General features: G+C 40.9%; 2 protein-coding genes across 2 annotated transcripts; one reads left to right on the top strand and one right to left on the bottom strand.

Moving 5' to 3' along the window:
- Window positions 1–5324: 5324 nt before the first annotated feature.
- LOC119648243 (39S ribosomal protein L46, mitochondrial) lies at window positions 5325–6265 on the bottom strand. Its single transcript, XM_038049875.1, has one exon. It carries the CDS (start codon window positions 6157–6159, stop codon window positions 5371–5373), a length of 789 nt encoding a protein of 262 aa, XP_037905803.1. The 5' UTR covers window positions 6160–6265; the 3' UTR covers window positions 5325–5370.
- A 43-nt stretch (window positions 6266–6308) lies between these two features.
- Window positions 6309–13174, top strand: LOC119648242 (bifunctional coenzyme A synthase). The gene is made up of 4 exons (XM_038049874.1): window positions 6309–6432; window positions 11132–11720; window positions 11777–12123; window positions 12193–13174. The coding sequence occupies exons 2-4, from the start codon at window positions 11165–11167 to the stop codon at window positions 12820–12822; spliced, it is 1533 nt and encodes a 510-aa protein (XP_037905802.1). The 5' UTR covers window positions 6309–6432; window positions 11132–11164; the 3' UTR covers window positions 12823–13174.
- The last annotated feature ends 702 nt before the right edge of the window (window positions 13175–13876 follow it).

A 13876-nucleotide genomic window follows, 5' to 3' on the forward strand; every position in this document is an offset into this window, starting at 1 on the left:
ATTGAAATTGGCTTTTGTCATATACGACTATATCTCGTTAAAGGGTTCGTGGGCTCCACGAATGTTATTTTTTTAGCCATGGTTGGAGTCTATATCACTCAACTTTGGGATCTAAGGAAACGTGGGGTGATGAAACACTTGTCACGTCACTTCATTTCTTTATATTCATACATCTTTTTTACATTCGGACGGTGGGAACGGGTGTGGATAGGTTAGACATTACAAAAAGAGGGATAATTTCATTGCGGATCATGCCATGGAATGGAACTCGCTGTGTTGCGCAGAGCAGAGGAGCTTCTCGAAAAGTCGTGTGGGAAATGAACCCAATCGATAATAATAGCGCGCAGGTATCTTCGAAGCGATGTTACCTGCATAGAGGTTTATTGTTGAGGCTTCGAATTGTTAGGGGCATTGAAGGAAAAGGATAAATTACCTGCTGCTGGGCTGCCAGAGTGGTCGTAGGAAGAAGAATCTGATGAAATTTGATTCCTGGGTTCGCCACAAGTCATTTCTCAGGAACAAGGAATTTTGGCCAAACAGTTATTTCACAGCTTAATAGAAAGGTTCTATTGTGTCGTTGGTGGGATATTTGATATTCACTCGGAGGTGCTACCACGCAACCAAACCCCATCAACGGAAGGATACTGTACCCAAGTAGAGCGTCCCGTGGCAACTTTGAAACAAAAAAGTCCTTTTTTGGTGAATAGAAGCAACGTCCTGTTTCACCATAACAGTACTAGGCCCACGAGCGCAATGCTGATCACATTGCCTCCTATAAGGTACTGTAATCCTGTAATTTACCATTACACTCGACCACTACACTAAGGGTGTCCGAAACAAGAATATGGAAGCGAAGGATTTAAACTCTCCAAGTGATAAGAAGTCACAGACTTCGAATCTACCCGCGACCACCGGATTTTGGGGGCCTCACCACATTCATACCCCCCAATAGATAAATCTGTTGCATTTAGCGCCTTCCGCGAAGCTAGTCAGAAAGGAAAGTGCGGTAAATCTCAACTTGGGAGAAACTAGAAATCCGACTACGGCCGGCCCTTCCGCGGTACTACAGCCCAAACCAAAGAGGAAGGCTGGGCAGAAGGGAACTTCTGCCACTAAGGAGGGGGGACTGAATCCTGCCTGTGAGAACCTTCTCCTTCACCCTTACCGGGAAAAGCGAGAGAAAGGGAAGTTGGTGACGTGTACGCTACTGGTTTGACGCCGGTATGTGGAAATGGATCCAAGCGACCCGGATACCGTGAACCTGGAAAGGCCCCAAGTCGGCGGAAGAGTGCACTGCGAAGGACGATGAAGAACCTTGGGAATGAGGACATGGACGTGGCTGTACCACTAGGTGCGGTAACGTCTAGAGAAATCGGAAACTCCGTCGGAAGGTGGGGATAAACTGGAAACCCGGGTGAGATCCACGCTGGACGCACCAGACTCTTCTATCAGCGGTAATGCGCGTAAGACCAACACATCTGCTGTGGCCAAAGCTTTATTGTGCTCCGCACCAGGGCTTACATCCACGCGTCCCGCGGGGATTAGGACCGGTGTGCCGGGAGGTAATCAAATCAGCGAGACATATCTTAATGAAGCTGGTCCCTCTCATAGGAATATGGATATGAATGCGGAAAGGAAGGAGACATATGCGCAAGCTGCAGCCTGTGTCGACTGCTGCCGTGGGAGTTTCCTCCAAAGATTGCAAAATATCGGAGGGACAATTTATCATCCTCCGGGAAGCATGCGGAAAAAAATGCTGGAGCTTGGAACGAAGCAACGATTTAACAATCAAGGTTTTCGCGATGTGCTTTTCCCTTCTGGAGTACACTGACGAGGCTGCCTTAAAGTGGCTCCAGCAGGCAATCCCGGATTTGCATTGTGGTGGTTGGCCCAAGTTCACTATTGTGAACACTAAGCTACGTAGGATGTTGGTTACCGGACCCTCGAAGGAAGGCAGAGGACATCAATCGCATGCTGGGTGGACAGAACACGGGCATGGAGTTTGGACACTGGTGGGTAAAGTTCATGAATGCCAGGAAGGACAAATCTATAAACGTGGAAGGTTTCAACATGGTTGTCGAACTGGATCATAAGAGTCTGAATTTGCTCAGGGGAAGTCACCATATGGTGCTCCACTTTTTCCTAGATAGACTGAAATTCAGTCATATCAGGAAATTGTGGAGCATCATCTCCATTTTGAGAGCGAAGAACAATGATGGTCTTCGGCTCACACAATATAGAGCAAACTGCAACATTTCTGGTGCGCTCTCCCATAATGGAACTGCGCGCGGAGGATAGTGCATACAGAGGTGAAAATCCGTATTCGTACTGGCGAAGGGACTACAGAGTGAATCCTACCTGCTAGTAATTTTCCTACACCTTCCAAGGAACCCAGGGACGTGAACGGAACTGACATGATGCCAGTACGAGTGATAGAATCTATGCAAAGTAGTCAAGGTGCTAAGTGGAAAACAGACAAATGTTCTGCGGGATGAGATGAGATTTTTCAGAGATGAGGACATGGGAACTGCGGTACCTCCAAATGCGGATTTTTTCAGAGAAATCAAACACGAGGGGATCGAGTCTCTGGCGGTACGGTCTGGGGAAAACATTGCCTATTACCGCATTGATAAATTGATCTAACGCAACCTAATTGGTTACTACCCGCAAGCTTTATTATACATGCATATACATACAGATGTGTCCAATGCACATAACTAAAAAAAAGCCAAAAAAACGAAAGCCAAACCGTCCCCATGTATCCCGCTGCTCATATAAGTTCACTTTACATGATGATGACGTCATACATGTTTTAGGGTGCAAAAAATTTACCTGAAATGCGAAACTTCGAACTCCGATAACTTTGTTATGCTGATGCCAAATTGTACTTCTGGGATGAACTTAAGCGGGTTTTTCAGGTAAATTTCTAAAACATGGATACTATTATTAACTTTATTTGGGCATTTCATATAGAGGTATCACTGTGATATTTTTCAGATTTTTCGGTGGAATAGGTTCTGAGAAAAAGACCTGTTTCGCTTTTTGGGACGCACATTTTGAGCCCTATTTCCCTGATGTTTCGCCCAATCTGAAAGTACTAATCGAGCCCTTTCATTTGATACCCCACATGATCATATTCTGTGAAAAAAGTATACTCCCTTTCCACATGTATGAGGAGCCTCCTTCAAACTTAACACAAAATAGCGTCACTCACTGCATATAAAGGGGCACACAGACTAAATGTTCTCACCAAATTTCGTGACTATTAGTTCAGCCGTTTCCGAGTAAATTGGGTGTAACGAATGACGGACAGACAGACATTGAATCGATTTTAATAAGACTTTGTTTCACACAAAACCTTAAAAAGTGCGTAGGAATGCGCTGCAGCATATAGGGTGCGAGCATGTGAGAAGAGACTATGAAAACAATAATATATACAGAGATCGCAGGCAACGTGTTAAAGGAATGCAACTACATATCTATGATGAAACCTGCCTAAAAGATTAAATTCTACGTTCTGATTAAATTCATCGTGACTAAATATTCGGAAATCAATTTTGGTATCATTGAATCACGAATTTACATAAAATTTCTAACGCGTCTAATAATATTCCCTGGGACTGTCTGTCAATTATTATTATTAACGAAAGGGGTGGCCCACCAGGATGCTAAGAGAAATCTTAACAGTCACACTGAGGATATTGGTTTCGTCGATATTAATCTTCAATTCACTTTGCTTGCATCTTTCTTCTGCATGACTCGATAAGAGTTTAAATAGATGTGATCAGGGTAGTCGAGGTATTTGGAGAAAATGGGATCACCTATTGGACTCCCTTCTCTCTCCCATGTCCTCCAACAAAGGTAGTATGGAGGAAGTCACTGATAACGAAAAGAAAAAGTATTAGTAACTCCGCTTTGGACTTCTAATTCCTTTGGGGTTTTACCTCAATGAAGCATGTGACATTTTTTATCGTGATAATAACCACCTTCCTGTTATGCAGTCCAAATAATAAATAATAAAGTCGGTGGGGCGATAATCTAATTGGATCCGGGCCTTGAAACGTGTTAGAGCACTTCATTCACGCTCCTAAAAGTTGACAAGGAGACAATGTGGTCAGCATTGCATTTAACAATAATAATCGTTGGCGTGACAATCCAATCGGATTTGGGCCTTGACTGTCAGAAGTCTTCTTCGAAATTGAAACTCCAACTGCAATACCCTTCCAGTTGTCGCACCTGAGGCGAGTGTTCTTCGGAGTAAAACTCCTAGAATATACGAATGCGTAAAACTAGCCAATCTGTAGACGCTGTAGGGGTGTGATGAACAGCTCAGCTGAAAGACCGTCAAATTGCTGCTTTACTTGAGCGCGTCGATGGTAGATATAATTTTGCTTCAATTTGTATTCGCATGTTATGGTGGAATGCCATATCATCGACAAGAGGTGTAACATCACTGGATGTTATTCGACTGAGAATCGTGGTTAAGTGCTCACTTCAATTCTTAAATTGCTCATTATCATGGCAAATAAGTCCATCGTCAAAGAGCACATTCCAAGGCAAACGTTGAAGCGCTAGATTGCTAGAACGCCACAAGTAAAATCCGCCTGAATTTAGCAGTAGGGAAATATGGTTTGGAGGCAAGTTTTCCCTGAAAATCTCTATACCAGTGTAGAGAATCCCAAGGCTTATTTTACAGCTAATAATATTTAATTTGTAAAAATGTCAGGCGATGACGGCTTTACGGTTTCTTACCAGGGCAGAGGCAAATCGTCAGATGCTGCCTCACCTCTGCCCTGGGAGCAACGTGACCGAAGCGGCTCGCAGATGGTAAATGCTTCTTTACATAATTCGCACAACACGACATGCCTACGAATTATATTGACCGCAAATCCGCCTTGATTGACCAGAGCTTAGCCAGAGCTGAAAATGTTTTCAGGTGTTCCCAGGGCAGAGGTGAGGCAGCGTCTGATGATTTGCCTCTGCCCTGGTAAGAAACCGTAAAACCGTCATCGCCTGACAATTTTGTAAAGTGTGGGTACTAAGCCCTAAACGAGGGGTCCATGGACCAAAAAAAAGAGGGAGTAAGTTGCTCCCCATGTGGTCCGGTCCGGCATTAAGGTGATGCGGACTTAGGAACCCACAATTCTCAAAAAAATATTTTACTTGTGCCCTGTCCGTTAAAAATTAGGTCAGTATCTTTCAAGGAGGATTTTGATGGTGGACAAGTCTGAGATATTTATTTCAGAGAAATTTGAAAGAAGGAACTACCTTTTATGGAGTCATGCTTGCAAATCGTTCATATGAAAGGCAAATTAGACAACAAATTTAGACTAGACTATATATTTTATTTTCTCATAATTTACAGCTTTCTTAAATTAAAAATTGCTGCACACTTTCTGCATATTCCCTTTTCAATTTTCCTCCTAGTTCGTTCTTGTCTAGCCACTCGAATTTTTTCGCAATCTTTTTATCTACATTCCCGGACTTCAGTGCTGATCGGAAGAAAAATATTTTCACGCCTACTGAGTCTTTCCTCTGGGCGGCAGGATACTTATATTTGAAAAATCCGCAGGGTGCATTCCCATAAAACATAACTTCAATATTCTCACCACATTTCTCCTTCAGGACCCGCTCTGCAGTTTGCCGTAATGTTTCGCCTGTTTGCCATTGGCCTTGTGGGAGAATCATATGGGATTTATCACCCAATTTTTGGTCTACGAGTAGGTATAATATATCCTCCAGATCCCTGTTGGTTGCTTGTTTGTCCTTCTTTTTATCTGCTTCTGTTGTTCTTGGGGCAAGTTGGAACTTTTTCAATTCTTCAACGTAGGCGTCCTTCAGATCTTGTGCGGTTTGTTTTGCACTAGTGTCGTCCAGATCGACTTCCATTTGACCCTTTTTGATTTTCTCGGCTAGGATCAAATCCTTCTCGTGACGTAATTCGAAATCAGATTTTAAGCTGTTCTCAAACTCAATTTGAGACTGCATCGCCTGAAATTTGGTTTCGATCTCGTTGAGTGGTTTGGTTAAGATGGGATGGCGTTCGACAAGGACTCCAGCGTGAAGATCCCATTTTTCTTTGACGGCAGCATTTGCTGATAGTTGCCGAAGTTGAACTGAGTACACTCTTATTGACTTCTCCACGGCCCGTCGTAACATTTTAACAAAATCCACTTGTTACTGTCGCCACTATTTCAAAACATAACCACAGTCTGCACCATAACCCATTGGTGTCCAAATGTCAGCTGTCGGCCGTCAGATTGTGGGACAGATTCCCGTTTAGGTGCTTTACGTTGCCAAGACTGACTGGTGGGAATCTGGTGAGTGGTAAGAATGGAAAGAAGACATGCCACTGAAATGTCTGTTGATGCCGGGAGTGGAGTGTTTTGTTGTCATTTAATTTGAGTGTTAATTACCCGCTTTATTTCATAGGTAAGCTAAGTGGTGTATGCGTTCAGGATTGGAGAATTTATTATCTACATTTTGGTAATGATCTGCTGTTTCGATTTTTTTCAATCGAATCTTGTGCTGCGCTTTCTGTGCGAATTTCAGGCCAAAGGTTAAATTCATTCGGAATTAAGATTCAGAACAACAAATTTCCTAAAATTCAGTGCATATAATATGGTAAAGCGTATTTGGAGGTAGATTGCTTCCTACATTAATTAGGTAACAGCTTCAGGGATATTTGTGTAGAAATGAAATTTCCTTATCTTTTGCATTCAACGTCTGGAGATAACTCCCCGAATGCGATACGGGAAGTCGGTGTAGGAAATATTGTAGATGACGAAGCAACATCTCTTTTCAGTATGATTATAGCAGGTCTTTGGGATTGGTTATCTGATTATCTGTGTGGATGCGTACATCTATTTTTAGGCAGGGGCTAGTCGGCAGTGAATTTAAAAAGAAGCCAAATTTTATCCAAAACACTAAAAAATCAATCAGGATCAGTTTGGGATTCATTTGAACAAAGTAAGGCTATTGTGTTGGGGTTAGTATTGGTAATTTCAATGCTTAATGAACGTTGATGAAAGACGTTAGTTTTCCAAAAGCACCAATAATCATATCCCGAAAGTCTTGTAAATTACCTAAAGAATATTAATGCGACCTCACTCTATATATAAAAATTCGGGGATGTTCACGATTTTCGTGGTGCTACGATGTCACGATGGATTTTGATAGAATGGTACGAAAATAAGACGAAATTAATAAATATTTTTTTTTTTCGATAGTTTTCGGGATATCGAAGGTTGAAACTTCCGATCTGCGAAGTATTCATAAAATATATTCCATTGCTTTGAAGGTCTAAAGACAAATTATGCTTGCCTTATGGTTAATTTCGTGTTAAATTTCTCTTAAAGTCTCTTAAGTGTGGGCCAATGGGCTATCCGACCTAGCAAGATAGCGGAGAATATCTTATAGATGGTACTCAGCAACATGATACCTATATAATTACTGGGGCAGATAATGCCTCGTTGCCAGTCATCAGGCATTGATTAGCTGTGCCACACCTTGAGCATAAGTTGACGAACCGCTTGGTGTAGCTGGTCGCCTCCATATTTAACTAATTCGGCTGTAATTCCATCGGCTCCTGGCGGCTTATGATCTTTAAGCCGATGAATTGCACGGACTGTTTCTTCTATACTTGGTGGTGGCAGTATTTGCCCGTCCTCTTCAGTTGGCGGGACCTCCAACTCGCCGATGTTCTTGTTGAGCAGTTCCTCAAAGTACTCAACCCATCGCTCCAATATGCCTATTTTGTCGGAAATCAGATGTCCCTCTTTGTCTCGGCAGGACGAACATCGAGGTATGTACTCGTAAGTCTTAATTCTTGTCATTCTTCAGACTTGTTGGTAAAACTTCCGCGCCTTGTGCGGTTGCTTCCTGTACTTTTTGAGTTCACAGACCTATTGGTTCTCTCAGGCTTCTTTTTTCCGTCTATGAAGTCGCTTCTCCGTTGGCCGGAGTTCGTGATAAATCTCCGCGCGTGACCGCGTCCTTTGAAAATGCAACATTACTCGATAGGCAGCATTGTCAGCTTATGTTCATTATCAAACTAGATGTTCCGACTCCTTTTGCGGTTGGGGCCAAGTATGTTTGTGGCCGCATTTATGATAATGTTCTTCAGGTAATTCTGAAGATCTTTTGTTGATGCTTCATCTCCAGGATCTCTGTTGTCTGCGGTTATTGCCCTCGTTGAGGGCTGTGTTGTGTATGGCTTCAGTATTAGCTTTCACCTGATTGTCAGAGGGGATTCTGGGTGGTATTGTTATAGCAGCTCGGAGCACCTTGCCAACGAGATAGTGCCGAGTCTATAAATTTCTCCCTTTCTGACATTCATCAAGGCTGAAAGATAGTGGCGTTCGATCAGCACGTGGTCAATTTGATTGAAAGTAGTCCCGTTTGTTTCCAACAACCATTTCGTGTGACACTGCGAATTGAAGTATGATTTTAATATCATACTTGGGACAGGCTTCGAGGGTTCGTTACACTGCCTCGTAAAAGGTCTGGGTCTCCGACTCTGCTGTTTCCTCTGTAGGGCGTGAATGTAAATGAGGCTTATATTTCTAAATTTTCCTTGCAAACGCAGAGTGCATAGCCTTCCGCTTATGTTTTCAAAGCCGATAACAGCAGGTTTCATTTTGGCTGACTAAGAAACCTACTCCGAGCACATGGTTTACTGGACGACCATTATAATATATAGTGTAATGACTCTTCTTCAGGACGCTGTTACATCAACCCTACATTGGGACAGGGTATCGGCTAGCTGCTTGGCAGCTCCATCTTTGTACAGGGGGCGTACGTTCCATGAGAAAATGCGCAAATCGTTATTCCGTTGTCGTTGCCTGATTTGCCGTTGCTGATATCATAAAAAGTTTATATGTTATAATAAACTGGGTTGGATATAAAGTGGAAAGACTCACTGCGGAAGCTTGAAGTTCGAAAACAGTGCGATGTCATTCACATAAAAGTTCGTTCAAAAGCGTCATGACATCGGAAGAAAATGTTGCGGTATGCGACATGGGTGGATAGGTTTGCTTTTAGAGCATACGCAGTGCATTGTGGAGGGCAAAGTTTTATAGTTGCTCAGCCAAAAGGAAAGCGTTTAACTCCGAAAATAACCGAGAAAACAGTCTGCCTTTGTGAAAGAGTACGCTCTTTTATAAATGATGTTGGATATTTAGTGTTGTGGTCTGGTAAAAGTACATACAACTTCTTTGGGTTTTGTAGGTAAGCCAACGCCGAACTTAAAACTTGTGAAACACATGCAATTTTCAAGCACGGTTCCTTAAGTCATGTCAATTTGGCTTTCAAAGTGACCAGAATGAATAGATTGGTATTTTTTGATTAGGACATGAAATGGAACTTTTTCTCAACGTGCTGCGCTTTCATTTGTTATAAAATATCACCTTAGGCAAAGAACAACCGTTTGTCGGGGTAGTAGATCGAATAACGACCCCAAGTACACTTCCCTCTTGCCATGAGAATGGTTATTGCGTATTGAGCCACGCCGACTCAATATGCTTTCCAAATCATTTTACATACATTTTTACCATGGTTTTCTCGTTCCCGACGATTGTGGATTGTAAGTGTTTATTAATCTTTTAAAATAGGTCAGTGGATGTTTCTAGCATTTGATTATTCATCCTAGAATAAGACTGACTTTAACAATTAGTATTTCATCAATCTGGTGTTAGTCAAAATGACAAAATTATGGCAAGCTGATCGCATAGAGTGTTGTTATGGCAATAATTGATGGGCTGATGTAAAATTTTATTTTTTAAATAAAATCGGCTAGTGTGGCTGGACTGATGATAAGTTGAATGTAATGCAGTTATCATTGTGTTGCTAATCGCAACATGACTTCCAAATGGTTCGGATCTTTAAATACATGCAACAAAAATGGTTTTTTGTCCTCTTGTTCATACCATCAGTCATTTCATCATCATATATATCATCTACGATCTAACGTACACTGCGCACTTCCCAAATACGTTGCACACCCTTAGTGTAGTACGTATAATATATAAGAAACTCACTGTTCTCTGGTTCAAGATGTTCGCCAATACTTCTTTTCAAATACATATAATAGAGTGGCCTCGGCACTCTGATATTAGACGGCATCCTTGTTAAATATAAGCAGGTTCTTGCCGCTGTTATCTGGGCATGATTTAAATGCCTGTTGAAACTTAGTCTGTCGTCGATAATCACATCAGATAAACAATCACTCACAAATCTCGGGATTACCAGACCAGATACTAGCAATGTTGTTTTCCCTCTGTTCATAAGGATCGCGTTTACCATTCTCCGCTTTAAGACCGGTTTGACCATTGGTATCAATCATTCACTCATATCAATGTTTTCCATTGCATATACATCCACATCTTTAGTGTGAATTGCAACGTTAGGTCATTCGTAAACCCGATTTTCTTTGTCTTTCGTCTCTTTGTGGACTTGAAAGCCAAGCATTACGTTCCGCAATATCTCAATACCGAACCTTGAGGAGGTCCTGTTATATAAATATTCTTCCCCGGTCATTCATTAGTCTCTCATCTCTCGTTAGTATTTTAGTATTTTTCCCATGGTGCCTATAAAACATTACCTGTACTTTGGGTAGTTTTTAGGGTTTTGATACCAAACCAATTTTAGTTTTTTTTCACTGTGCGGTTTCACTACGCACAAATCAAAAGTGTTAGTGAACCATTTGGGGGTGACCGCTAACAGCCACTTTCAGAATTTATCCAATTCTGGAGCTTTGTTATCCCCAACTTCAATAGATCTCATGTAGTTCCTTCTTTGTAAGTAACGATGTCAATCGGACGTGCCGTGCCGTTGAACTAGAGTCTAAGGTTCATTCTCCTTTCGCTTTGGAAAAAAAGTAGGTATTTGCCTCAAATCACAGGTCCCTGCAGTATTTCCGTTCGATCTTCCGTATAGTATGTTGTTGTATAAACGTCATCTCGGTATGTTGCCTTGCACGTTTCTGTTTTACATTGAGATAACTATTTTGGAATTTTGTCACTTATGAAAATTTATTATCTCATCTTGCTTTAAGCACCAACACTGACCGTGTTGCTGAACAAAGTCTCCTAATCTAGTTTATTTTAATATAATGGTTAACTTTAATTTACAGCCTGAACCTTCTTACTACAATACTCACCTCAAAATGGCATCGGCAGGCTTGTTGGTTGTTTCTAACTTAAAGAGCATGACTAAAGTATTAAATTCAGTTCGGGATTATGTTAGCTCCATTCTTTACATCGATCTCAATTTGTTGTCGCGCAAACCGCTACCGCAATGGAATCAAACCATCGCAGATATTTACTTGCAAACGATGAAAACTTGTCCAAATATCGATGTTCGAGTCCTTATATCTTCCCTGAGATCTGACCAGAAAGCTACAAAGAAAAATGTGGGTGTGTTCTTGTTGGACCAACAAATGCCGACTGGATTTGAGCGAATTCAGACGATTTATCAAATAGGAGTGGCTCCAAAATCTTTACTGAACGAGTTAGGAAATTCGACTGAACCGGAATGCAAATCTGATGTTGCTAGCCCTAAAGAAAATGTGGATGGAAATGTGGATAAACTTTACGATACTGTTGTGTTAGGAGGTACTTTTGACAGGATGCACGTCGGCCATAAAATTCTGCTGAGCGAAGCTCTTTTGCGGGCGAGAAAGCGTATTGTTGTGGGTGTTACAGCACCCAATATGCTGTCATGTAATCGTCATCAAATACATTTTGTTTGCACGATGACAATATTTATTTATTTACAGCTAAAAAATTGAACGAATTGATCGCTCCTGTGGAGCAGAGAATAAGATCTGTACGAGAATTTTTAGAGGATGTAGATAATACACTGCAGTATGAGGTGGTACCTATTGAAGATTTCATGGGCCCAACAAGAACTGATCCTGATATGGATTTGCTTGTAGTAAGCGCAGAAACGCATAGATCTGGCCAAAAAATCAACGAAATTCGAATGGCTAACGGGCTAAAACCTCTGGACATTTATACTATTCCGCTTTATGAGGGTGATGTAGATGAGACTCACAAAGAAAAGAAGGTCAGTTCAAGCAATTATCGGATGGATGTATTGGGAGTTCGAATTCGGGATCCGCAGGTATGTTTTTCTCTAAAAAATTATGATTATTTCGAGCAAATATCGATAAAAGTATGTTTTCGTTACTAGCCTCGCCCCCATTTGCCCAAAACACCTTATATAATTGGTTTAACAGGAGGTATAGCATCCGGGAAATCAGTGATGGCAAAACGATTTGAGAAACGTGGGGCAAAAATAATCAATTGCGATCTTCTTGCACATCAAGTTTATGAACCAAACACTGATTGTTACAACAAGCTAGTTCAACATTTCGGAATAGAAATAATTGGAGACGACAAACAAATCAATCGGAAACGACTTGGTGAAATCGTATTTGCTGACCGTAGCAAACTAGAGGAGCTCAATCAAATCGTGTGGCCAGCAGTTTTGGTTGAAGTACAAAAGATTATTAACAGATATCGCGATGAAGGCTGTAAAGTAGTTATCGTTGAAGCGGCGCTATTACTACGTGCTGGTTGGGATATACAATGCCACGAAGTGTGGTCTATGATTATTCCTCCAGAAGAAGCCATACGAAGGATAATTGAAAGAAATAAGATGCCCGAAGAGGAAGCGAGGAAGAGGATTGGTGCACAGCAAGATAACTTGTATATTGTTCAAAAATCAAACGTAGTCTTCTCTTCGCTCTGGAGTCAAGAATTTACAGATAAGCAAGCTACACGTGCATGGAATTTGTTGAAGAAAGAACTAAAGTTATAGTTGTTTTTATCCAATGGTGCATTTGATATTATTTAAGAGAAATTGTTGCTATTTTTAAGAATAAAGGAAATTTTATGGGGAGGATCTTAATTTTGGTCCTTTTACTCATTGTAGGAAGCTTAATAAAACTGTAGCATTAGCAAATGGTAGAGTAGCCGTTGTAGAGTGTTTAAACATTGATGAAAATACGGTGTGAGGTTTTTCTGCACTTCATTTAAAAGTGGAACAACAAGTGCTTATTTTTTTTAGATCTAAAACAAAGTTTTCTTTATTTGATATGACGCATATCAATAGTTTGTATGAATTTAAATATTTCCTGATTCCCCAGTAAAGATAAATATTTTGAATATTACACGGTGTCCGCTTAACTGATAGCCAGAATGAATAGGTTATGAGTTATAAATGTAAAGTTCCAAACATGGTATTCATCACGTCTAGTTTTCGAGGTACATGTCGATCATTATTTCAACTAGCATTACTTTAGGCTTATAAGAAATAGTTGAGGTTTTCGATGTATTATACTTTTTTATTGTTTCAGTTTGTTTCCAGATTGTTTCAATTCGATAACGTTGATATCTTTGTACATGTTTATTTAAAAATCCAACAGCCATCACAACTGCATAAATGTATCAAATAAGTTTTGTTTTGCTTGTGGACAGTATATTGTGAAATCACAAACAAAAAATGTTTCCGAAAAAGTGAGAAATGCATTTTTACCCTAATTTGAACGTGCTATTTATCAAGATAAACCAGAGATACTACAGTTTTTTGTGTCACCTGTTATGCTATTCTCATATCTTGGTTTAATAGGAACAAGACGTCAGTGCCACTTTCCGTACCAGCATTACGGTATGAACCTAGTAAGCATGTGAATGATTGCTGATTCTTGTTTTACAAAGAAAATCGGGCACGACATCCAGTATCCTGACGTTTCCTCAATGTCGAAACCACTACCTCATAGGGACGAAACGCCTCCTCCTTTATCTCCCAACAAAAATGAAACGTACGAGATATTATCCAAAAGAGGAAGAACCTTGACCAGTAGAATGTTCCA

Source organism: Hermetia illucens, chromosome 2 (assembly GCF_905115235.1).
Source record: "Hermetia illucens chromosome 2, iHerIll2.2.curated.20191125, whole genome shotgun sequence".
Taxonomy (NCBI): domain Eukaryota; kingdom Metazoa; phylum Arthropoda; class Insecta; order Diptera; family Stratiomyidae; genus Hermetia; species Hermetia illucens.